At 43.9% G+C, this 26921-nt stretch overlaps 1 protein-coding gene across 2 annotated transcripts; it reads right to left on the bottom strand.

The window, feature by feature from the left end:
• Window positions 1-26691, bottom strand: HEATR3 (HEAT repeat containing 3). 2 transcript variants are annotated; one of them, XM_001507514.5, is made up of 15 exons: window positions 26512-26691; window positions 26134-26306; window positions 22077-22164; window positions 20273-20385; window positions 18306-18415; window positions 17068-17208; window positions 14928-15214; window positions 13527-13617; window positions 13248-13405; window positions 12813-12895; window positions 12285-12421; window positions 8939-9027; window positions 6417-6560; window positions 4778-4954; window positions 1-1260 (listed from the first exon to the last, which is right to left on the bottom strand). In XM_001507514.5, the coding sequence occupies exons 1-15, from the start codon at window positions 26650-26652 to the stop codon at window positions 1138-1140; spliced, it is 2055 nt and encodes a 684-aa protein (XP_001507564.2). In that variant the 5' UTR covers window positions 26653-26691; the 3' UTR covers window positions 1-1137. The 2 variants fall into 2 exon arrangements, with proteins under 2 accessions (XP_001507564.2, XP_028931529.1); XM_029075696.2 differs by lacking the exon at window positions 26134-26306 and having other exon boundaries at window positions 26512-26550.
• Between the last annotated feature and the right edge of the window lie 230 nt (window positions 26692-26921).

Raw genomic sequence — 26921 nt, forward strand, 5'->3', positions numbered from 1 at the left:
TTTTTTGAAAATTTTATTCCTTAGAAACCATCACACTCTGAAAGCATTTTTATGCGGAAAAGAAGCCAAATGTAACCAAAGAATGTGTGAAAAAGGGAATGAAAACTTTTCTGGGGGAAGGCTCCATCAAAAATATTACAACGGAAATTTATTTCAGTCATGCAGTAAGTCTGAAGTACTCAGCATATAATATTCAGGCAGATGTATATGGGGGAAAAATGATATTTAGGGGAAATAAATTCTCTCATAAATCTTTATTGAGAATGATTGATAACCAGGCTGGTTAACCATTACACATTTTACCCCAAACTACACATGAAAGAACTGCATAGTGAGAAGTTCTATTTAAAAAGAAAACAAAGATAAAAGAATTAGGTCACATTGTATAGCTATAAAACTAGCAAATGACAATGAATACGTATTTTGAATGTATTTTATAAACTTTAACTGCTTTCTCCAGAGACCAGCATTATCAAAACCATTAGAAAACCCTGAACATCATTTCAAAAAAGAAGGGGTATATTCTCCATAACATTCCATTCTTTATTTGTGACCAAATCACATTAAGGGAAACAGCTGAATTTAGAATATCACAGTTAATCATCTCTGCAGGTTCCTCCTTAGCAGAACTTCATGATTTTTGTCACTGCAACCAATTTATGACCCCAAATTCTTCTGTTAAAAAGAACATAATAAGAATATCCCATTTTATGGGCCTAAGGCTTTGGTTTAGAAACTTTCTTTTTATTTTCAAGTCAACAGGAAATAATATTAATTCCTTTGCATTTCTACACTCTACTTAGGTTCCTTTTTATAAAATTCATCTAAAAAACAAGATCATTTTGTGATTTATGAACCACCTGAGATTGTTGTATTTTCCGATGGAATTATAATTAAAATTTTTTAGCAAGGCAGAGGCAGCTTTCAGAGTGGTAGTGAAGTCCCTGTACATTTCTAATATTTAATAAATGCTAAATTAACACTGACTTTTTAATAAGCAGCATCCAGTTCAAACAAGTCTCATTTCCAGAATGAGGCAATGTTAAAGTCTAAGCGGAACACTTGGTTTTCTAATATAATAGATAGTGTGGAAACTATCAAGACAAATATTAAGAATCAAGTCAGTCTTGGGTGTTTTCAAGAAGTCAGTCTTTTTTCTACAGTCTCCTGGTACACAATGAATCTTCTTAAATTCATTTTCACATTATCGAGAACACATAATTGATCTGTACTGTATTTTCCTCTTCCTTCTTTTCGCATCTGCAGTAAAAAAAAAAATCATAATTCAATCCACTATTAATTGTTCAAGTTATAAATGTGTTACTGTCGTAATGCATTTAACAATGCATTCTTTGAATTGCTAGAATGTATTAGGCAGTTCTTATTTTTCTACTTTTGCGGGGCAGGGTACCATTCCGGAAAAACTTAAAATTAGCATTTTGAAATAAGACCTACGAAAGTGATTGTGTACCATCCCTGAAATGGATCGTGAGATAATATGAACGTGGCTTCGAATCCAGGAAAAACGGAAATCCAGACTGCTGGGGCCATCTGGACATTATCCTGCATCCAGTTTCAGCTTTTAACCTCCAATATATGCTACCCCTCGGGGCAGGGCTGGAGGATAATTTGGAATTTGAGAAGCAGGGGCTTTAAAAGCTTCTGGGACCTGGACACTTCTCCCAGCTGTCTCTGAGAGAGATGGTGGGTGGGAAGGAAAGGGGAATGTTTAAGAAGTAGAAGCAGCTGGAATTCGGCCCTCCTCCATGGTGCCAATCTGGCTCTGAGCCAGGAGTTCCATCCTCCCACTGTGCATATATTATATGTGCCAATCAATCAACTGGCCAGGTCCCAATCGATCAATCTGGCTCACAGGCCGTGTCCTGCCCACCACTGGTCTGGACAGCCCAATCAGAAAGATTCATTATAATAATAATAATTACATTTGTTAAGTGCTCATTATGTGCAAAGCACTGTTCCAAGCTCTGGGGTAGATACAAGTTAATCAGGTTGTCCCACGTGGGACTTACAGTCTTAATCCACATTTTACAGATGAGGTAACTGAGGGACAGAGAAGTGAAGTGACTTGCCCAAGGTCACAGAGCAGACAAGTGGCAGAGCTGGGATTAGAACCCTTGACCTTCTGACAACCAGGCCCATGATCTATCCAATGCGCCATGCTGCTTTTCAATATCTGCACTAGAAATTATGTCCAAAACACTCAAGGAAATGCTCTTAGCAGGACTCTCATTTCCTTTTGTATAATGCTTCTTAATATGAACTACTGGGTTCAACTATAACCCGGTAATACACTGCTTTCGTTCTTGAAGAGAATAAACTCTCTTGGGGGTCTTCAGTATTATTTCATGAAAAAGAAGGTATCATTCAATCAGCGGTATTTGTGGAGCATTTATAGTGGGCAGAGCACTGAACTAGGCACCTGGGAGAGTATCCTTTCACTTTATGAAAATGGTCGTCACACTACCCAGACTTAGCTAACATTCTGTAGTGGAGAAAGTTATTTCCTGCCAAGCTAACTGAAAGAATATTACCCAAAAAAGTTCACAGACGAGTTGGTTGGGGTTGGGGTGCTTCCCCTTAAGTGAGCACAGACAGACAGTCTCAATGCTAAAAAGTATTTTTAAGTGGTCTATGTTTTAAAGGCATGTGGAATTGAGTCAAGACCTATAATGTAATCAAAGTACTGGGTGTGTTGGGGGAAAAGAGGCAGAGTAATAACATTAAAAATTTCTAGATTTTCTAAGAATTCCATATTAAGTTTGTCGTGTGTGTGTGTGTCTGTTAATGAGAAATAGCTAACACCTAACACTAAAATATAAATGTCAGTCTTACATGTGGCCATTCTCTTTCCCCTGAAAAACCCAGGGCAAACTGTTAAAAAGGGGAAAACCTGACAAAATTTTCGTTTCCCGAGAAAGCAAACTGACAGCCCATATCGAGATTTAAGATCAGAATTAAGAATATTTCATGGAAGGTGGGATAAAATATAACATTTTCTGTCTCAGTGTCTTCCTTTAATAATCAGTTCAACCATTTCTTGCCAAGACCAAAGTCCTACCTCCTGGTCAGAATTAAGCAATGGCATTTATTGAGCAATATGTGCTGAGCACTGTTCTAAGTGCTTGGGAGAGTACAACAGAGTTGGCAGACCTACTCCCTTCCCAGAACAAATCGGTACTGGCTTAGAACCATGACTGACCTGTAACTGTGAACTGTGAGGTCACCTAGACCTCTTGATGGGTGAATGAATGCATCATCCAGGAAAAAAGATGGTCTGCACTTTCCTTTGTTCTACTGTACTCTCCCAAATGCTTATTACAGTGCTCTGCACACAGTAAACAATAAATACCAGAAATGGACTGATCTTCTCTTGGTAGCTTAATCTGTTTCATCTTCTCCAGTTAAGTAGTTCAAATCCAGTTGAATTTCATCTTGTTGCCACTTGGGCATATTTTACTCATATTTTACCCTCCAGGCTTCAGGGGTTGGTGGGTGTGTTTTTTTGTTTTTTTTTTACCAACAGGTACAAAAGGGGGCCTGCTTCATGTAGTTCCTCACCTCAGAAGGAGCTCGGAGAGGGTCTCCTACTTCCACCAACATCAGGACTGTGCTCTGCCCCCTGAGGGGGTGCTTAACACAGTGTCTGGCACATAGTAAGTGCTTAACAAATGCCATAATTATTAACAAACCATGGTGCTACTGACTGAGATGGCTTGAAGGGAGGGAGACATGAGGCCTCCTCTCAGAGAATTAGTTCCTAGATCCTTCTGTCTCTGAACCTTCACAAGCCCGTGTGCGCACACACACACACACGAACCCTCCACAGCACTTACGCCACCATTTTTAGAACAGCCCTAGGGAAAGCCAACCCTACTATGAAATGGCACAAAAATAGCCCACAAGTGTCATGGAAGGTGTCATACACTTGGGAGAGGGGCTAAGAGGAGCTTATCCCTGCCAAAAAAAACCCTGCTTCCTTCCCCAAGTGTGCCCCATTTCTTTTGCCACCACAGAGCAGGGAGCAGTACGAGCTGCAGAAAGTGACAGAACACCACAAAACCTGAACTGAATATAGACAAAAACTGTCCTCGAGAGGAAGAGAAATAGTAAAGTATGAAATTTTAAAAAAAGGCCCAGGATGTTCTTCTGATGATGCACTTTCAAGGCACAGCTCCCTCTAGATGGTAGGCTTGCTATGGGCAGGGAATGTACCTGTTTATTGTTGTATTTTACTTTCCCAAGCTCTCAGTACAGTGCTCTTCGCTCAGTAAGTGCTCAAAACCATTGACTGTCAGCACCACTTTCCCACTCAAATCTAGGAGCCCACCCTGAAGACAAGTTCATTGAACTTTTGCTCCATTTCCAAAAGAAGTAGGATATTAGAGGATCTTGGGCTTCCCACCATCCATGATCTTAATGTTGGTATTTGTTAAGCGCTTACTATGTGCAGAGCACTGTTCTAAGCGCTGGGGGAGATACAGGGTAATCAGGTTGTCCCACGTGAGGCTCACAACCTTCATCCCCATTTTACAGAAGAGGGAACTGAGGCACAGAGAAGTTAAGTGACTTGCCCACAGTCACATGATCTTCCATGTTTCTAGCTAAAAGGATTAATATTCATCTGAATTACCCGCTTCCCCGCGACTTAGAAGGTATTAACACACATGCGCCTCAAACCATATGGAGTGGCTAAGCGTTATTCACATTGTATGTTCAATCTCTAAGCCGTATTTCTATGAGATAAGCTAGTTCTTACCTTCATTTTGAAAACCGGTTGGAAGGCTTTCAGAGCAGAAAGCAATTTAATTTGGAACGCTGCTTTTTCGGCCTCTTTCCCATCCGCAAAAACATCAAAGAGGGCATCGAGAGCTTCTCCAGTCACCACGAGAGAAGAATCTTTGATGGCAACTTCGAGAAGAAATTTTCCAATAGTCTGAAACACCAACAAATATTAATTCAACATTTTCAAAACACAACTTGCCTATCCACCTAAACCCTGTCCTCCCCATCTTTCCCATCCCTACCCTCCCTATCTCACAAGTCCATAACCTTGGCATTTATCCTTGACATTTCTCTCTCATTCAAACCACAAATTCAATCTTTCACCAAATCCTGTTGGTTCCACCTTCTCTCTCTCTCTCTCTCACACACACACACCACTAAAATATGGCCATTTCTCTCTATCCAAACTGCTACCTCACTGATTCAAGCACTTAATTACATCCCACCTTGACTAATGCTTCAGCCTCCTGCCTCTACCCACTCAGGTCCTTATTTCACTCTGTTGCCCAGATGATTTTTCTAAAATAAGGTCAGATCCTGACTCCCACTCCTCAAAAAGCTCCACGGTTGCCCATCCACCTCTGCATCAATCAGAAACTCCTTACCCCTGGTTTTAAGGTACTCAATCATTTCGTCCCTTCCTACCTTACCTCACCGATTTCCTACTACAACCCGGCCCACACGTTTAACTAGTCCAACGCCAATCTATTCAGCTGACCTCCATCTTGTCTGTCTAGCTGGTGACCCATTTGCCCATTTCCTCCCTGTGTCCTGGACCTCCCTCCCTTTCATATATGACAAACCACAGTTTCCCCCATTTCAAAGCCTTCTTAATATCACATCTCCTCTAAGAAGCCTTCCTAAGCCCTCCTGTCCCCTACTCCCTTTCTCTTCTGGGTGGCTTGTAAACTTGGATCTTTAACCTTTAAACTGTTGGTATTTACCCCAGCCTCAAAACACTTTTGTACATATACATAATCAAATTTAATGTCTGTCTCCCCTCTCTAGACTGTAAGCTGCTGGTGAGCAGGGAACATGTCTTCCAACACCGTTGCAGTTTACTCTCCCAAGCCCTTAGTACAGTGCTCTGAACATAGTGAGGACACAATAAATACTACTATCACAGGGGGAGGTTGTAATTCAGAGGCATGGAATTTCACATACAATTCTAAAATGAAAAAATACCTCATCTTTTTTTAAGATCTAAAGAAAGCCAGTGCTCAGGAAAACAGCGAATTAAAACCAAGGGAAGTTATTTTACTTATGACATCTTTTAAAAGAAGTGCATACTAACATTTCTATTTCTCAGTCATAAAAAATGAATTGATCATTTGCTGCCATCTGCAAATGAAAAGTATTTGGAGGAAAGTGGAATGCAATTATCACTATTGCATTTTCAAACAAGAAAAGATTCTAAACACAGCATTCTCTTTCCTACTGTTCTAAAATACTGATTTTATACTCTCATAATCTAATAATGAATAGCTATGTATTAGGTAATCGCATTTTTCTTGTTCCCCTACTGCCCAGAGAAAAAACAAACAAAACTCACACATCTGGTCATTCATTAGAATTTTAAGTTTTCTAAATCACTTAAGGAAAAACTTTATCACCTGGAGGGTTTCAGCTGTTCCATCTTCTTTCGACAGGACACTGCCAGTGATTCCTAGGATACTGACAACATTTACTCTAACACCGATATTGTCACTATGAATACCAGCTTCACAGAGGGTCATCAGCTGTTCAGGAGTCATGCACTGTTGAAAGAAAAAGGAGAGAGTATATGAGTCTGTGTCTAAAGCCATTCCAAAAGCTTATGAGAAATACAAGACTTAATCGGAAGGTATTTGTTAGGCTGCATGCTTCTAAGGGAAAGACCGGCATCCTTGGCAGAAAAGACATTTGAATACTTTAATTATGAACGACGGATTGAAGAAGCACGTAATCCTCCAGAGGCGATTATGCGGTGGTCTCCAGCATCAAGGGTCATAAGTGCTCAGACACTGTCATTTGGATAACGAATTGATCATTATCAAAAAAAGTACTTACTGAATGCCTACTGGGTGCAGAGCCCTTGTACTAAGTGCCTGGGAGGATGCCGAAGAGAAAACACAATCCCTGACCTCAAGGAGTTTACAGGCTAGCAGAAAGGAGAGAGATTTATAAGGACTTTAAGTAACCAAGCAGGGCCAAAGGGCTGAGGTGGAAGGTGAGGGGACATGAAGAAAAAAGGCCTCCTGGCAGATATGTTAGCGTGGAAGGGCTTTGAAGGTGGAGGGAGCTACACTCCACTGCATATGAAGGTTGGCAAAAAGGGGAGCACCCAGGCACAGGGGAAGGTGTGAGTCACATGACAGTGACAGGACAGATGAGACCGAAGCACAGTTAGTAGGAAGGAAGAGTGTGAGTTTGGTGTCGTGGGAGAAAAAACTGGAATAGCTGAAGGGAGAGATGTGATAGTTGACAGTGATTTAAAGACAACAATTGGGAGTTTCTGCTTTATGTAGAGAGGAATAGGAGGTTTTTAAGGAGCCGGGAGACACGTGCAGGATGACGGTTTAGAAAAATGATCTGGGTGGCAGAGTGAAGTATGGACTAGAGATGGCAGAGATTGGATGGTGGGGGAGAGACAGGGAGCTCAACGAGGAGGCTCAATGCCACAGGCAAACCAGGCTTAGACCAAGGTCTCGACTTCCACGGAGGTTTTTTGGATAGAGAAGAAGGGGTGAGTTCTGGAAATACAGTGGAGAAAAAACCAATGGGATTTGGCGGCAGACAGGGTGGCCAACTGGGAGAGAGTGGAGAGTCAGGGATAATGCCAAGGTTGTGGGCTTAGTGACGGGGGAGGAGGATAGTGTTGTCAGATGGGACAGTGGTATTTTTTGAGCGCTACTTTGACTGGATGCATTTAGGCCAAGTGGAGTTCATATCTTTCTCACCCTCAACCGACAATTTGGACAACTTGATCCAATGTGACTGCAAGTGCCTTGAGGGTGGAGAATGTGGCTCTTGATGTCTTTTGCAAGCTCTCCGGGTAGAAGCAGTGATTCCTGCTTCGCGTGTACTTTCCTAAGCCTTCAGTACTATACACGGCACTAAGTGAGCATTCAATAAATACCATACCCTCCCTAGCGCCTCGTACAGTTAGCTGCATTTATTTTAATGTCTGTCCCCTGCTCTAGACTATAAATTTATTGGGGGCAGGGAACCTATCTACCAACTCTGTTATACTGTGCTCTCTCAGGCGCTTAGTAGTTGGTCAGTCGTACTTATTGAGTGCTTACCGGGTGCAGAGCACTATATTATGCATTTGGGTGAGTACGATACAACAATAAACAGACATATTTCCACTCAACAACAAGCTTAAAGTGCCCTGCACATAGTACGTGCTAAATAAATATGACTGACTGGTACGTGCTGGATCCAAGTGCTTAGTACAGTGCCCTGCACACAGTAAGCACTCAATAAATACAACTGATGGGTTGATTGCTGTGTGTTCAATAGGCGATGAGGAAGAGGAAGCAATCTGAATGGCCAGCTGTTCAGAAGAAATCCCAGTCACAAGAGGCTCTGCACATAGTGGAATGCGTGCTCCTCTGCTTTCTCTCTCCTTCCAGCAATCCCTTTAAAGTCTGGATGGTACAGCTCCCTTTTAATTACCCTCCCTTCTTCTCCTGGATTTCTCATCACAACCAAGATGGCCACTGAGACCATCCCTCTTCTCCTAGGGCTGTTGTTCTAAAGGAGAAAGAGAGGAGAAAGGAGGGAAAATGAAGAAAGAAATGTCCTCTTCCCCCTCTTAGAATGGAATAGGAAGCAAGATCAAAAGACATTTATTTAGTCATTACCTGACAGAGGAACCACAAGAGATACAGAACCTATCACAAGGATAAGCACCAGAGCCAGTGAAAGAGAGCAAATACCAGCCAGAGCCCGAGGCAGAGACAGGCTGTGTTCTGCAGGACAACTGATCATTCTGAAGCAGATTGCAGATTGGAAGGATCCAGCAGTTTAAATCTTCAAATAATGAACTAGCTCAACCCAACTAACCAGATACTTGAGTACAGAGGCCTGAAATGGGGTTCTGAATTCCTGAGACGGCTTCTAGGTCACCCAAAAGAAATTAAAATCTCACCTGAGAAATATTCTTTGATGCCATCGTCTGCAAAAGAGCCCTCAAAGCGCTGCTTATGGCTTCTAGGAATTCAGTGTTTTTAGTAAAACCTGCAATCAGAAAAAAATAGCATGAACACAAAACTCTTAGGAAATGCCATCTTCAATCATTTTTTCTTTGCTTCTGCAGAAAGCAGCTAAAGCAAAAGAAGAGTTACTGCAGTATCAGTGCACAAAAGTCTAATCATTGCGTGTCTGACATTTTCCCTGTGGCCCTTAGGCTACAACAGCAGTTCCCATTTTCTGCACAGGCACAGGCTTAGAGAAGCAGCATGACCTAGTGGAAAGAGCACAGGCCTGGGAGTCAAAGGACCTGGTTTCTAACCCAGGCTCGGCCACTTGTCTGCTGTGTGACCTTGGGCAAGTCACTTCATTTCTCTGGGCCTCAGTTCCCTCATCTGTAAAACAGGGATTAAGATTGTGAGCCCTCTGTGGGACAGGGACTGTGTCCAACCTGATTAGCTTGTATCTACTCCAGCACTTTGTACGGTACCTAGTACATAAGCATTTGACAAATAGCATTTAAAAAAAAAACACCAAAAACGCTCATCACCACAACCTCAGTGCTTGGAAGGATGGCGCAACAGTGGCCCCGGTACTCCTTTTGCAAGCATAAAACAGTTTGTGATGGCATTTGGATAATTTCCCTGTTTAAATGATTCTTTGGGGTATTCTGCCTTCTTTGGCATGCAGTTTGAAGTCTGAATTTGAAGGCTTCCTAATCTCACTCATCTAGACATTCAATCTAGAATCAATTAATCTAGAATGGTTGGCTTCCTTGTCCTAATAAAAGGCTGTAGGCTTACTTTCGCACCTCTATCAATTGTATCTCAATGTCCGGGTGTATACCCCTTAGAAATTGCTGGGGGAAAAAATGCACGCAATTGCATCAACTGTTAACAGTAACTGAGATGCCATGCAGTCTTATCAGGCAGGCATTTTCTGAATATTTTCAGTTTGAAAAGAAAAAAAAAGCTGCCTCTTTAAAAGTGCCTCATTTCCTTGTAATTAAAAGTCAATCAATAGCATTTATTGAATTCCTACTGGGTGCAGTATACTGTAGTAAGCATCTGGAAGATAACACAAATTAAAGTCAAAGTCATCAGCCCTCAGGATGTTTACAAGACAACAGGCGAGACAAGACATAAAATGACAGGAGGAAAAGCAAATAGTTTAAGATGGGTAAGTGAGAACTGCTTCCATAGTACAGTAATATATGTCGATGAATACATAAATACTGTGGCTTTAAGATGGATTTGTGAATAAGAATTGTTTCAATAGCAGAGTAATATATGTCCATAGGTAGGTAAATAGCGTGGGCGGCTGTGAATGCATAGGAATGCAGAGGGATTGAGGTGTTAGCTGGGAGAAAATGACCCAGAGAAGGAAAAGGAAGGGACCAGCTCCTGGAGGGGATGCAATTTGATAAGGGCTTTGAAGGTGGGAAGTGAAGGGGAGGTGAGGTTGTGGCAGGGGGTGAGGGGTCTGCGCAAGGGGTTGGAGGCAGAACAGCCGAGACCAAGGGACACTGAGAAAGTTTGCTTGGGGAAAGAACAGAACAGCTGGGAACAGCAGGTGAATAAGTGAGGAGAGAGCTCACAAGCAGACCCCAGGCCAATGATCAGTAATGCTTCTTCAATACGGAGGAGGCAAATGGGTAGTCAATGGAGGTCTCTGAGAAGGGAAGAGATAGAAGCAGAATGTTTCAGAAAGATGATTTGGGCTGTGGAGTTTAGTAGTCCAGACTGAAGGGTGAAGTTGGAGGCAGAGAGGTGACGAGGAAGCTCAAACAGTAATCTGCTTTGGGGCAGGCAGGAGCTTGAATCAGGGAGGTGGACAGAAATATAATAGAGAAAGAACTATCAGAATCGAGAGGCAGGTAAAAGGTGAGGGTTAAAAGTGAAAATTCAAAAATGGTTACAGGGTCATGAGTCAAGGTGGGTGGATGTGTATTGTGGGAAGATATGGGAAATGAGGACGACGATTAGGTTTGAAAGAGATGATGAGATGATCCATTTAAGATGCCAGCAGAACAAGAGTTTGGGGCTGGTGAGGTCAATTTCAAAGTCCCCTTGGTAACAAACTCTGGGAGAGATTGGAGTGTGAGAAAAGGGACCCATAACAAAAATTTATGGGACACACACAATGAGGCAGGAGAGGTCGAGAAAGAGCCAACAAATGAGACTGAAGGGGCAAAGAGGTAGGAATTGCCATGGTGGAGAAACCCAGGGGAATTAGCGTTTCCCTGAGCGATGCACATAACCCTTTCTGAAATTATTTTCTTAGAACAATTACGCCACCTTATATGGAATACCTTTCCCCTCAACTGAATGATGAACATACTGAGGATCAGAATCATTGCAATTCAGGTATCAATGGGAAGAAAAATAAATCTTAGGTGTAGTTCCATTTTAAAAGATTAACTCAAAAACTGTATTGCAAGTAGAGCTGGTAATGGTTGCCATTACATCAAGAGCAGTACCAAGCCCTCAAAGATTTCAAAAAGGACAATGTTCACTCTATACCTGGTCCTTTTTAAAGTCCGAGAGGCTCATAAGAGGATTTCTCCACCCACCCCCAACCAAAAAGACGCTCAATTTTCCAAACAGAGGGGATCTTGAATTCCAGGTGATGATCCCTAGTTAGGCCATTTGTGAGTACAAAATGACAAATCCCTAACAGTGTACAACTGTGCCTGGGATCAGCTACTGCAATGTAAAGGCGGGAGACAGGAATGAAAAACTGACAAGAATCCAAACTGTTGGAAGCATTATTTTTGCCTTGTAAATCAATCTGAAAGAAGTCAAAAGTGGAGGGAGAAACCCCTTTAATAAAACAGAAAATTAGTAGTAATAATGTGACATTTGTTAAGTGCTTACTACAAGCCAAGCACTGTACTATGTGCTGGGGTGGAAACAAGATCATCATGTCAGACAGTCCCTGTCCCACAGGGGGCTCATGATTCGGGAAGAAGGGAGAACAGAGGAGGAAACTGAGGCCCAGAGAGTTGAAGGGACTTCCTCATGGTCGCAGAGCAGGCGAGTGGTGGAGTCGGGATTAGAAACCAGGTCTTCTGACTCTCAGGCCTGTGCTCTTTCCACTAGACCACGCTGCTTCCCCATGTAATTTTTAGATGACTCCAGTTCATTGCTTTAATAAATATCCCCCATGAGTGTTAACATTTTTGCAGGCTGGGGAAATTAAAAAATCTACCAGCAGACTGAGTTGTCGCTAACGGTCACTTCCGGCAAGCAAAATCCTTGCTCATTTTCTCACCTTGCTACATTTTAAGCTGCAAAAACATTTACCTGGCTGAGAAAAAAGGAGTTGGGATAAATGCTGAGCAAGTGTCTGCAGAGCCGGAGCCCCTCCGAGACAATCCGCATCCAACACAGACACAATACTCTGAAGGCACGTGAGCGCTCTACACTGTACTGTGTTCATCCTGAAACAACAAGAGGAGAGTGTCGGTCGACCCCGGGACCAACACGTGGCCTTCCGGTTACTCAAAGAGTGACAAGAATACAGAGTCTACCTCAAGGTACACAGCTGGACTCGAGAGCGGGGGGGCGAAGTGAAGGGACAGGCTCAATCTGTGACAGTGACAGAAGCGTCTTGGGGAAGTCGCATTTCCACGGTAAATACAACGGAAGCTGAGCTGGCTTTGGAAGCGACTGATTTGACAGGTTGAGATCTCACTAGGGCAGCTCATTCGTGAAATGCAGACAGAGGGTCTGGTTTTCATTTGAAAAATGGCCAATCTTTTATCTTCTCATTAAAGAACCATTACTGCATGTAATCAGTGACAAACATGCTAAAAGTAGCAGAATTCCTACTTTTTAAGCAATGGCTTCCATGCAGGGCTGCTGGAACAGATGTCAACTGCTTCGCTGTTTGGAAAAGCAGTTTTCTCAAAAATCTAGGGGATACAAAAAGGCACATGAGCAAGGAATTACAAGGCAACACGGACTACACTTGTGGGGCTGCTGGACTCTCAAGTTACTGTTTCTCCCCCATTAGAACGGTTAAACCAAAGAGTCACAATTGAGTTTCCGTTCCCCCAGTTCCTTGGAAATGGAAGCCTCACAGGGCTGAGTGGCCCTGAACTGAGGTCTTTCAAGGGGCACCTGTCTGGTTGCTGTCCCAGCTCATCAACCCGGGGCAAATCCGAAGGGACCGGCTTTCTTACACCTGCCCCTTGGGTCGAACCCATAAAATCAACACCTTTTCAAGCCCTCAACCGCTCCCACAAAGATCTTGGAATGAAATACCTTCTTCGGAATGAGGGAGTTGGTTAGAGCAGAGAGCACCTCAGCGGAGAGGCAAAGTGGAGACATGAGCTGCCCACCGCACTCACTGAGGGAATTCTCCATAACGGCATCGCTTTCGTCACTGCTGGAGAGTTCTTCCCATTCGTCATCCGAAGAATCTGGGCACAAAAACAGTCCGCCACGCAGGCAGCAGAAAAATCCAAGAAAGCCCATGACTAAGCCGTTCTTCCGCCTCACTACTGCACAGGCCGAGGAACGCCCAAGGAGACGAAGACTTACCTTCACTGCAGCACATGTTGACGATGATCTCCAGGGTAGTCTGCTGAGCGGCCAGTAAGGCTACTGTCTGTTTCACTTCCGTGTCAGTGGGCTACAAACACAAACAACAGACTCTCAACGCTTGGAAAAGTATGGCAAAGCTCTTGAGATGAATCCAGATTGGCTGTTTTCTCACTGGAATTGGGGTCGGGGGGGAATAGGAAAAAAAACAGCAGAAAGGCAGAAGCAGCTGGGGCCATGAAGCAGGTTTACAGCCTCAAATATGAAGGGTTCCTGGCATTATGAAGTGCTTGAGTTGGTTGGTGCTATGCTACTTCCTGTCTACAAGGCCTATTTAAGTGAATTTTGACTGAAGGCAAAAGCCGATAAATAACAATAATACCTTGAATTTGTAGAGCGCCTTTATTTTTCCAAAGTGCTTTCACTTCAATTATCTCATTTTATCCTCACAACATCCCTGTGAAGTAGGGAGAGGCAGGTATTATTATCCCCATTTTCAATACTGAGAAAACCAAGGCAAAAATTACTAAGTGATTTGCCTGAGGTCCTGAAAACCCAAGTTTTTTGTCTCCCAGACCCACGTCCTTGCCAGGACACCACACTCTTTCTAAAGCTGGCAGGTTAACCTGGGTATGTCTCGCAATATTGTGAGAATATGAGCACAGAGAAGGATTTTCACAGACTTTTAAGCAGGGGCCCTGTGCTTTTATGCCCCAGCTACTTGAAAGGCTTTCCTGGAAAGAGTGCACAGGCCACTGCTTTTGACAAGCCACGTGTTCTTTGTTTCTTAATAAGGATGCAATGTACAATTTCTTGAAAAGATTGAAAATAAAACTACTAGTTTTATATACATACGGCAGAATTCTGAATATCAAGGGCCACTGTTCTTTTAAAATGACTACTCAAGATATAGTTGCTGCTCAAAAAAACAGATTTACTTTCACTGAATCATATTTATTGAGTGCTTACTGTGTGCAGAGCACTGTACCTTGGGAACCTACATTACAAGCCTAAACAGTCACATTCCCTGCCCATAAGGATGGTACTTATGTACATAGTTTTAGGTTATTATAAATTTACCTTAATGTCTGTGTCTCCTTCTAGTCGGTAAACTCCTTGTGGGCAGGGAATGTGTCTGTTAACTGTTATGTTGTAATCTACCAAGTGCTTAGGGCAGTGCTGTGAACACAGTAAGTACGCAATAACCACCACTGATGATGAGTTATTGACAAGAAAGGAGAAATTAATGCCCTCCATCTGTTAAGTGTATAAAGCGGCCAATTCCCAATACTGCACTCTTTTTAAGCAATACTGACTTTGTAAATGAATGAGAATATACAGTTTGGAGCACATAAATCATTACACAGTGTCACTGGACATCAAACTATGCATCAGACTTACTGGCAGTAGATCTGAAATGAAGGTTTTCCTTCTGACTTTTCTTTTGTGGGGAATCTCTTCCATTTCATCATCATCATTCAAAGCAGACTCATTCATGTCCTCAACCTTTTCCTCCTCTGCTTCAACCTCTGCAGCAGCTTTTAACCTTTCTGTTTCAGCTTTCTTCATCTTAATAACTGTTTCACCAGCATCTATTTCCAAAACGTCAGAAAAAATCTTCAAAAGGGCATTTATGGTGTCTGCTTGACTCCTGGACGGAATGATGTCCTTTAAATTCCAAACGGTACCTGACCAGGAAAAGTTGAGAATCAGTAACGACGGATTCATTCATGGAATTCTTCTGTAGAGGCAGTTTCCACACAAGCCAGTGGATCCTCTTACCCTAAAATTTCAATCGTTTTAGGGAAGGCAGCCAGGCTGAAAATGTTAATGTGAGATCCCTACATTTTCCAGGTTATTCAGCATCTCCTCTCTCCCCCAGTACAGAAAAAAGAGTGTTTTCCTTGCCAAGTTATGTGAGGGCTTATGATTCTGGCTCATCCACAGAGCAAGGGACATTTCTGTTTATACCATAATGTCAGAAATATTCATTCAGAATGTAGACGAATCTAATCTCCTCAAGTACCTCAAGTGTCTTCTTAATAATGATGGCATTTGTTAAGTGCTTACTATGAGCCAAGCACTGTTCTAAGCACCAGGGTACATATAAGGTAATCAGGTTGGACACAGTCCTTGTCTCACTTGGGGCTCACAATCCTAATCCCCATTTTACAGATGAGGTACTTGGGGCACAGAAAAGTGAAGTGCCTCGCCCAAGGTCAACACAACAGACAAGTGGCGCAGCCGGGATTAGAACCCATAACCTTCCGGACTCCCAGGCCCATGCTCTAGACATTCCGCCATGCTGCTTCTACTCCAAGGATGGGGGAGGTCCACTCGGGATAGGCAGAAGCGGGTGGTAATGGTGATCAAAAGGCCCCAAAATTAGCTTTGCTTGTGACCCTCCAGAGGGCCGCCGTATGATCTCCCTGCCAGATGCAGAAGTATTGGGATTCATGCGACAAAAATTTAGGTTGAAAGAAGGATTTGGGGAGGAGCTGGTGGTCCTGGTTGTGGCCATCCAGTGACCTAGGAAAACATATGAGGTGGCCAGCTTAAGCTCCTAAAGGAAGGACTTTGAGGGTAGTCCTCCCCAAAATGCTGCCACTGCCAAATGAACAGCACAAATGGCAATCAGAGCTCTGGGTCCCTGCGTATGTGTGAGATGATGGTGGAGAGGGGGAGTGTGTGTGCGTTGGGGGAAGATCCATTACCACCTAGGGAACATTGGGGACAGACAATCTTTGAAGGAGGTCCAAGCTCCGCCTGAACCAACTGTCCCTCAGGCATTCAGAACTCAAATCTAAATGGAAGACGAGTCTTCAAATTTAAGCCTGGAAGAAAGCTGGTATGAGTGACAAAGTACGTGACCCCGCCTGGTAAATGCCTTTGGAGAAAAATAACCGAAGGACACCATAATGCCAGGGTGAAAGGGAAAGATGAGGACAGATGCCTGTTCTCTCTCCCGCTTAGACTGTGCCCCACCTGATTTTCTACCTGCCCCAGTGCTTGGCACATGGTAGCACTTAAAATACCACAGTTATTATTCTGGAGGGAAAACAAGAAAAATACTGCATCAAATTGCCCTGCCCCTACGGAGAAACTCCGAATTCAAAAAACAAAATACTTCTCAAAACCAGGACACAATCTGTTTTGCTCTGAGACCATTACTGCCACTAAAGCCTACATTTTACTAGCCAAACTCTGCCTTCTTCAGCTCCTATTTAGAAAAAAATCATTCTACATAAAAATTACTGAAGCTCAGTCTCTTGGTAAGTCCATACTAGAAAGCTGCATATCCCTAGGAATGGAAACAATATTGAAGTTTCCAGCCAAAGATAACTTCCCTTCCTCCCCCCCGCAAAAAAACAAATATGAAAGGAGTGACCTCTGTAAATCCTGCATTTTAACGGCACATCGACAGCTTAATTATTGGCTAATGAAAGTCCAGCCCAGGGAAAAATATCACTCCAATCTCCAATCCATCTACATGTTCCAAATTTCCATACAGGTCTACCGTCCCATTACAGCTAAATTATACCTGCCACCAATGTTTTCAGCAGGATATGCTCCATTGAACTGTCGGGATCGAGCATTGCCGATTCAAGCACCTGCATTGCTGAAACGGTGAAAGACTTCAGAAGGTCTGGATTGTCTTCTGTTACTGCCTGTAAACAATATGCTGTGGAGACAAACAAAAATCGATCATTCCTAACCAAGCTCCACCTTGGTTGAACTGTCGCAACCCAGCAACCCAGTGGAAAATCCCTGAACCTTTCATACATTTTCAAGCCACATGTGTTTATGGCTGAAGGTGTGCATCCTTTTCTCGGGCCTGATGTTATATAACACTGGAGAACAGCTCCAGGGCCTCTTAGCTCCTGATTTTGGTAGGACCTTAATGGAAAGTAGGGGTATTTTGGATGACATGAGACATCTGTAGTAATGATGACATTTATAATGCTCTTACTGAGTGCAGAACTCTGTACTAAACTCTGGGAAACCAACATTAGAGAAGCAGCATGGCCTAGTGGATAGAGTGCAGGCCTGGGAGTCAGAAAGACCCGGGTTCTAGTACTCTGCCACTTGTCTTCTGTGTGACCTTGGGCAAGTCACTCTGCTTCTCTGTGCTTCAGTGACCTCATCTGCAAAATGCAGATTAAGACCGTGAGCCCCATGTGGTCTATTGATAGATGGCAAGAAAAGATAATCATATAGTCCTCTCCCAAAATAAAAAGATGAATAACCCAAGTAAAGTACAAAAAGATAAATGGGACAGGGTTTACTAAGTAAAAAAGATATAAATCTACCACTTTACCAAAAGCTACAAATTAAACACACACGGTGCTAGAGAGTTAAATCAATAAGACAAACAATATAGCAAACACACAGTGCACTGCCTTGAAGTTTTTTGAACTAACATTATAAAAAAAAAAATCAAGGAACTAAACTTACAACCACTCAGTGATGCAAAACAAGGATCCGAAATTTTAAAAGCACATGGATTTTTTTCAAATTCACAACCCAAAGAATTAGTATGAAAAACCAGTCCAGTGATTTTCACTTTTCACTTGCATTTGGAGTAGACAGAGGCAATGAAAACAAGTTTCAGAATATCCTTGACTCTGTATGTCAGATGTTACAAAAACAAACCAAAAACAAAAAACGCCACCCCCCCAGAATGAAACTGCAGTGCAGAAGTATCATTACTGTTTCAAACACAAGTTTTCTGATTAAATTTATATTTTTACACACACTCATTACTTTTTCTCCACTTACCTACAGAAATGGCCAACTCAACATTGGTGGAAAACCTACTTAAGTATTTCATTACAAGCTCCAAACACCCTTCCTTGTTGAATATAGACACTGCTTGGCTACTGCATTCACTAAATTAAAGAAAAGAGAAAAAGTTTGATTAGCCACACTTCCACCGTGAAGGAAGACATATATATTTGAACGTAACCCACTCTAGTTACAAATGTTTTTAAGCCTACTTCTCCCACTGGAAGCGGAGAAACATGATTTTGTATTGGCAGAGGCAGCAATGTTTGTCTACCCAATTGAGCCTAAGTTCCTGGCGGGCAAGCGGTGTCACTTTTTTATTTTGTACTTCCCAAGCACTCAGTAGAATGCGCCGCACCAAGTGGGTTCTCAAATGCTGCTGCTGCGACGACTAAATCAGTAAAATCTCATGCTACATTCTGTTTCTGGTTCCTTATAATGAAACCACAGAGAATTGTCATTCAGAGCAGTATGTTACTACAAATGAGTCTCTCACAATTCAGTAGTGCTATGTTGGGGCTTACGTGTTTATATAATTTGCCCCAAATTATACTGACTAGCATTTTGCAGCAAGAGCAGAACTTTTTACCTTAAAAATACCTCAAATTTGAATAATGTTTTTGACTCTTCCAAAGCCTTTTTTCATCACTGACTGCACTTCATTCTCACAACATTATCGTGACTATTTTCCCCCTTTACAGATGAGGAAACTTGGGCCCCCGACAGGTGACACATCTCATTCAAAGGCACACAGCAGGCTAGTGACAGAGTCAAGCCTGGAACCCAGATCTCCTACTCACAAACCCATGGTTTCTCCACCAGGCTATGCTACCTGCCTCCTGTATTCTAAAGAGACATCAATAAAAATTGATGATTGACAGTTGCTCTCATTTTGTAGTTTCATTTACAAAGAATAAAAATGTAAATACTAAAAAGTACATAAAAATCCTATACAATCCTATTTAATGGTATTTATTGAACAGCTTCATTACTCCAAACACTGCCCTTAGGGTATTCCAAAAGAATGAGAAACAGGTTCTTCCCTTGAGGAACTTACAATCTAAAGGGGGAGACAAAGAAACATAGGCTGACACACAACTGAGGGAAGGCAAAAGAGGCCTAGAGCAGTGTGGCCTACTGGAAAGAGCACGGGTCAGGGAGTCAGAGGACTTGGTTTCTAATCCCAGGTCCGCCACAGATGTGTTGTGTGATCATGGACAAGTCACTTCTCTGTGCGTCAGGTACCTCCTCTGTAAAATGGGGATTAAGGTTGTGAGCAGTGTTCACCTGATTAGCTTTTATCTATCCCAGCACTTTGTACAGTGCCCAGCACATAGTAAGCACGTAACAAATACTATTTAAAAAAAAGAGAGAGAATTCATTCATTCATTCAAACGTGTATATTGAGCACTTACCGTGTGCACAGCACTGTACTAAGCGCTTGGAAAGTACAATTCAGCAACAAATAGAGACAATCCCTACCCAACAATGGGCTCACAATCTAGAAGAGGGGAGTCAGACATCAAAACAAGGAAAACAGGCAGAAAACCTATGTTCTCCTAGGGCAGAGGGACTGCATTTTTGCAGAACTCTGCGTTACGGAAAACACGTATTACATTACCCACTGTATCTGATACCGGGTACAGGAGTGGAAACTGTCTTTTTCTGTCACTGTGGCCCCCCCATATCCAAACAGGCTTGCTGTGTAGGACAAATGCTTCTAATTCCTTAACAACATTCTATCCTGAATGAAAACCCACTATGGCACACTAAAAGACTGCAACTGGTAGGACAAGGGGAGGGAAAAGTTAACCTGGAAAGACTTCCTGCCAGAGGTGGGCTTCTATTTACACATAAACATAAACAAGTACACTCATATTTCAGAACCTCAACTGGGGAACAAACAATTACTCCACATAAAGCTCAGTATGTGGGAAGACAAGTAGAAAGAAGGGTCTCACCAAACATTCCAAAGCACGTTCACGGCCTCATTAGCTATGTCTTCGATATAATTTTTGTTTGAATCTTTATTGGTCCGTGAAGATACGCCATTGGAATCCATTCCGACGCTACACTGTAACCAAATATCGTGATTAGAAGGCTATTTTGGGGGAAGTCAAGTTAAATGAAACCGCCAATGGCACAACAAAGATGTGGAAATACTAAATAATTACAAATGTTAATATGCCAGTCAAATGCTCAGACACCACAGTATTACATCCAGATCAAATTTCCAGTTTTACCTATGTAGAACTTCAATTAAAATATTGACAAGTTTTCATGAAAGGAGGATGCGGTAAACTGTCATTTTCAATTAAAAAATGAGTAAGATGATTTTCCTGCATTGATATCTCTGAGGTGAAATTCAATAACTTTCCAGGAAACAAAATCAGTTCACCCATAACTCGGGAAGCTTAAAAGGATATGAGATAGCATGTATTCTACATTTATTTCACTTTCTTTAGTAAAGCTCCTGAGGCTATATTAGACCAGTAGCAGAGTATTGAGGGATCATCAGTCGAGGAACATGGTGAGAAAGTTAAATGGCCAGCTTTGGGCATAAAAGTGCAGGATGAAGTTTTGACAGAGATCCAGGAAGGCTGTAATTCTAATTGCAGTTTTAGCAATAGCTTATGGTCAAACATGAAAACGTGGCTAATTTTTTCTTATGGTACCGGTTAAGCGCTTATGTGCCGGGCACTGTCAAATGAGGATGAGAAGTTTTAAATCCTACTGGATTAGTTGATTACTACAAAAACCATGGCCTAGTGGAAAAAACACAGGACCAGGAGTCAAGAAGACTAAAGTGCTAATCCCAGCTCTTCCATTTGCCTGCTGAGTGAGCTTAAGTCACTTAACAGTTCTGTGTCTCGAATTCTTAATCTGTAAAATGGGGATTAAATACCAGTTCCCTTTCCTCACACTGTGAACCCCACTGCACAGGGACTGTATCTCACCTAACTGTATTTTTTCTACCCCAGTGCTTGGCACAGTATAAGAACTTAAAAACCACGACTATTATTAAAGTAATAATTATTCCCACCTGTGTACTTTGTCCCAGCATTTAGCACAGTGCTCTGCACACAGTAAGCACTTAATAAATACGATTACTATTGTTATAATTGGAAATCTGAACACCAATTTAGCTTGCCACTGTTTGACATAATTTAAAGGGAGGAAGCTCTTTAAGAGGTAAACAATGGGGAGAAGAAAGGAGGGAGGCTTGCCCTGAACAATCATTTGGGATTAACTGTAAGAGCAGGAATAAATATGAGTTTTTGGTTGCCAGGACAATGTGTTAATACCTTATGCAGGTTATTATATAAATGAAGGGCTCTGGATGGACACCCTACTGCTCTTCCCTCGAAAAGATTTGTCAAACCACCATCTATCAACCACTGTTTTTTGAATATCCGCTACTTGCAAAACACCGTACTAAGCACTTGGGAAAGTATAACAGACGCAAAACACAAGGTGTTTTATCCTCAAGACCGTACGCTCGTTGTGGGCAGGGAATTTCACTGCTTACTGTCGTACCGTACTTTCCCAAGCTTAGTACAGTGCTCTAGAACTAGTACTAGGACTGGATAGTCAAAGTCTCTGCTCTGCATACAAATACCACTGGGGAAAAAGAAGGAATAGTACACAAAAAGACACGGTGCATATTTCCCACCTTTAGAAACCAGGAACCATAATCTATTTGTTAAATAACTTCACTTTTAAATGACTAATCTTCAGTATATCAAACACGGCAAGTCCACCCACCTCTTTTAAAAGTGCAATAAGGGGGGTCATAATGTCCTTGGTAACCATATCATCACAAACTTCAAAACCTCCGCAGGCACTGAGGTTTCTACAGGAGGAATAAAGAAGCAATATTATGTCCCACTCTCTGATCAAATGTTATGGTCCAAGTAGAAACATATACAACCTAGGCAAGGGTCTGTAATCCTTAATTTGGTACAGAAGGGGGGCACTGTACATTAATCCATCACTTAGGATGATTTTGGGGTGGGTACCACTTAATAAATACCATCATTATTATTATTACCAGGTACTGTACTGAGCGCTGAGGCAGATACAGGGCAATCAGGTTGGACACAGTCCAAGAGCGCTGGGACAGGGACTTTGTCCAATCTGATTAGTTTTTATCTACCCCAGTGCTTAGTATACGGCCTGGCATATTCCAAGCGCTTAATGCCAAAAATGCTGAAGAGGATACACAGTCAGAATAACTAAGCCTTCAATTCCTTCCGGGGAGAGCAGATTTAGTCTCATGATCTGGGGGGGGGGGGGAGTCCTTCTAGGCTATAAACTTGCTGTGGGCAGGGAACATGTCTACCAGTTCTGTTACAGTGTACCCTTCCAAATTCCTATCACAGTTCTCTGCATGCAGTAAGTGATCAACAAATACAAATGATATGGGGCAGGGACTGTGTCCACCCCGATTTGCTTATATCTCATTCATTCATTCAATCAATCGTATTTGAGTGCTTACTGTGTGGAGAGCACTGTATTAAGCGCTTGGGGAAGTCCAGTACAGCAATAAAGAGTGATAATCCCGGCCCACAATGAGTTCACAGTCTAGAGATGAAGTGGACTGGTGCAGTGGATAGAGCATAGGCCTGGGAGTCAGAAGGTCATGGGTTCTAATTCTAGCTCTGCCCCTTGTCGGCTGTGTGACAAGTTATTACAGCACAGCAATAAAGAGAGACAATCCCTGCCCACAATGAGCTCACAGCCTAGAGGTGTCTGGCACATAGTAAGCGCTTAAATACCATTATAATAATAATAATAACTGTGGCATTTGCTAAGCGCTTACTATGTGCCAGGCACTGTCCTAAGTGGTTACAAGCAAATTCCCCATTTTACAGATGAGGGAACTAAGGCCCAAAGAAAAGAAGTGGCTTGCCTAAGGTCACACAGCAGACAAGTGGCAGAGCGGGGATGAGAACCTATGACCTTCTGACTCCCAGACCCATGCACTAGCCACTAAGCCATCATCAGGGATTATCTCTATTGCTGAACTGTTCTTTCCAAGTGCTTAGTACAGCTTGAAGCAGCACGGCTTAGTGGAAAGAGCACGGCCTTGGGAGTCGGAGGTCGTGGATTCTACTCCCGGCTCCGCCACTTCTCAGCTGTGTGACTTTGGGCAAGTCACTTAACTTCTTTGTGCCTCTGTAAAATGGGGATGAAGCCTGTGAGCCCCACGTGGGACAACCTGATTACCTTGTATCTTCCCCGGCGCTTAGAACAGCGCTTGGCACATAGTAAGCGCTTAACAAATGTCATCATCACCATTATTATTACAGTGCTGTGCACGCAGTAAGCACTCAACAAATACGATGGAATGGAATGAATGGGTCGTCATTATTATAGTTCATTCCATCGTATTGATTGAGCCGCTTACTGTGCGCAGAGCACTGTACCAAGCGCTTGGAATGTATAATTCGGCAACAGATAGAGACCATTCTCTGCCCAATAACGGGCTCACAGTCTAAACGGGGGAGACAGACAGCAAAGCAAAACAGAACAAAACAAGTAGTCTGGCACAGACATCATCAAGACCAACGGAATAATAGAGATCTACACAGCATTAACAAAAATGCATTCTATCACATTTATTGAGCCCCCCTTTCCTTCTCCTCCCTCACCCCTCCCCCTCGCATTTCTTCTCCTTCCCCCCGGCAGTGCTCATCTGTATATATTAATTTCCCTATTTAGTATGCTAATAAGGTATATATCTCCTTGATCATATCTTGATGATGCTGTCGTGTTTTTTTTAGGTCTCTTTTGCTTTGCCGTCTGTCTTCCCCGTTTAGACTGTGAGCCCGTCCCAGGGCCGGGACGGTCTCTACCTGTTGCCCACTTGTGCATAATAATAATAATGTTGGTATTTGTTAAGCGCTTACTATGTGCAGATCACTGTTCTAAGCGCTGGGGTAGATACAGGGTAATCAGGTTGTCCCACGTGAGGCTACCAGTTTTAATCCCCATTTGACAGTTGAGGTCACTGAGGCACAGAGAAGTGAAGTGACTTGCCCATGGTCACATAGCTGACTAGCGGCGGAGCTGAGATTAGAACTCGTGACCTCGGACTCCCAAGCCCGCACTCTTTCCACTGAGCCACGTATGTGCAAAGCATTGCACTAAGCTCTTAGGGAAGCAGCGTGGCTCAGTGGAAAGAGTCCGCGCTTGGGAGTCAGAGGTCATGGGTTCGAATCCTGGCTCTGCCACCTGTCAACTGGGTGACTGTGGGCAAGTCATTTCACTTCCTCTGTGCCTCAGTTCCCTCATCTGTAAAATGGGGATGAGGACTGTGAGCCTCACATGGGACAACTTGATTACCCTGTATCTCCTCCAGCGCTCAGAACAGTGCTCTGCACATAGTAAGCGCTTAACAAATACCACCATTATTATTACTACTGTATCCCCCAGCGCTCAGAACAGTGCTCTGCACCTGGTAAGCGCTTAACGAATGCCATTATTATTATTGCATCCCCCAGCGCGCAGAACAGTGCTCTGCACATAGTAAGCGCTTAACCAATAGCACCATTATTATTACTACTGCATCCCCCAGGGCTCAGAACAGCGCTCTGCACGTGGTAAGCGCTTAACCAATACCACCATTATTATTGCATCCCCCAGCTCTCAGAACAGTGCTCTGCACCTGGTAAGCGCTTAACCAATACCACCATTATTATTGCATCCCCCCAGCGCTCAGAACAGTGCTCTGCACATAGTAAGCGCTTAACCAATACCACCATTATTATTATGATTGCATCCCCCAGCACTCAGAACAGTGCTCTGCACATGGTAAGCGCTTAAGGAATACCACCATCATTACTACTGTATCCCCCAGTGCTCAGAACAGTGCTCTAATAATAATGTTGGTATTGGTTAAGTGCTTACTATGTGCCGAGCACTGTTCTAAGCGCTGGGGTAGACACAGGGGAATCAGGTTGTCCCACGTGGGGCTCACAGTCTTATGCTCTGTACATAGTATGCACATAACCAATACCACATTATTACTATTGTATCCCCCAGCGTTCAGAACAGTGCTCTGCACATAGTAAGCGCTTAATAAATACCACCATTATTACTATTGTATCCCCCAGCGCTCAGAATAGCGCTCTGCACATAGTAAGTGCTTAACCAATACCACCATTATTATGATTGCATCCCCCCGCGCTCAGAACAGTGCTCTGCACATGGTAAGCGCTTAAGGAATACCACCATTATTACTACTGTATCCCCCCGTGCTCAGAACAGTGCTCTGTACATAGTATGCACATAACCAATACCACATTATTACTATTGTATCCCCCAGCGTTCAGAACAGTGCTCTGCACATAGTAAGCGCTTAACCAATACCACCATTATTATTGCATCCCCCAGCGCTCAGAACAGTGCTCTGCACATAGTAAGCGCTTAACCAATACCACCATTATTATTATGATTGCATCCCCCAGCACTCAGAACAGCGCTCTGCACCTGATAAGCGCTTAACGAATGCCACCATTATTATTATTGCATCCCCCAGCGCTCAGGACAGCGCTGTGCACACAGTAAGCGCTTAACCAATACCACCGTTATTATGGTTGCATCCCCCAGCGCTCAGAACAGCGCTCTGCACACGCTGGGCGCTTAATAAACACCGCAATTTATTTTTAGTTTATAGGGAGCGCTCAGGCAATGCTACTGGATGAAGTGGGGGCTCCCCGGGTGGGTGCGGAGCGCTGGGCTAAGCGCTTGGGGAGTGCAATGGGGGGGGGAAGGGGCAGAGCGGGGGCGTCGGAGGGGACGGGACGACGGGACTCACCGGAGGGCCCCGGCGGCCGTCTCTCGGACGGGCAGGCTGGGGTCGAGCAGCAGGGGTCCGAGGGTCCGCACGGCGTGGCGGCGGCTCAGGGCCGGGAGGACCGGCCGCTGCTGCACCAGTCGCGCCAGGCCCGCGCAGGCGCACTCCCGCACTTCGGCGCTCGGGTGCTGCAGCTGCACGGCCGCGCGCGCGTGCGCGCACACGCGGGCCGACGGACGGACGCACACAGAGAGAGAGAGAAGCGCGGCGTCAGCGAGGCGCGCCCCCGGGGGAGGGGGGGGACCGCCGCGCATGCGCGCCAGGGTGAGGATGAAGCGGGGCGCACGACGGGAGCGCGCGCCCACCCCCCACCCGTCGGCGGCGCGCTTGGAGCTTCACCTTGTCCAACAGCTCGGCCGCCGGCGCGTCTTCCCGCCCGTCCTCCTTGTCTCCCGCCGCCGCCGCCGCCGCCTCCGTCACGCACTCGCCTGTGGGGGAGAACTGAGGCCGCTTGAAGCGCTTGGTTCGGCTCTTGCCCATGGCGGGGCGGCCCTCGCTGCGGCGCCCGGGACCGACGCGAGGACGGAGTGCGCAGGCGCGGAGCGGCCCGGGACTGCGCAGGCGCAGGGAAACACTCCTCCCGGGGAGGGGGGCGGGGGGACAGAGACACACAGAGACAGAGAGACAAGAGAGACCCAGAGAGACCGCAACCCGCCTTTCATTCGCGCCCTCGGTGCTATTGAAAAGTGTTACCGCTCTGCATTTTTGCAGCCGAAATTTGAGCTTCATAAGAACGATAATAATGATGG

The sequence above is a fragment of the Ornithorhynchus anatinus genome, chromosome 11 (genome assembly GCF_004115215.2).
Source record: "Ornithorhynchus anatinus isolate Pmale09 chromosome 11, mOrnAna1.pri.v4, whole genome shotgun sequence".
Taxonomy (NCBI): domain Eukaryota; kingdom Metazoa; phylum Chordata; class Mammalia; order Monotremata; family Ornithorhynchidae; genus Ornithorhynchus; species Ornithorhynchus anatinus.

Excerpts from the sequence above, each read along its gene's own strand:
- HEATR3 (XM_001507514.5), bottom strand. The coding sequence starts at position 26,652 with ATGGGCAAGAGCCGAACCAAGCGCTTCAAGCGGCCTCAGTTCTCCCCC. Across the intron at positions 18,416-20,272 it reads AACGTGCTTTGGAATGTTTG|TGAATGCAGTAGCCAAGCAG; the intron begins GTGAGACCCTTC and ends TCTTTAATTTAG. Across the intron at positions 1,261-4,777 it reads AACCGGTTTTCAAAATGAAG|ATGCGAAAAGAAGGAAGAGG; the intron begins GTAAGAACTAGC and ends TTTTTACTGCAG.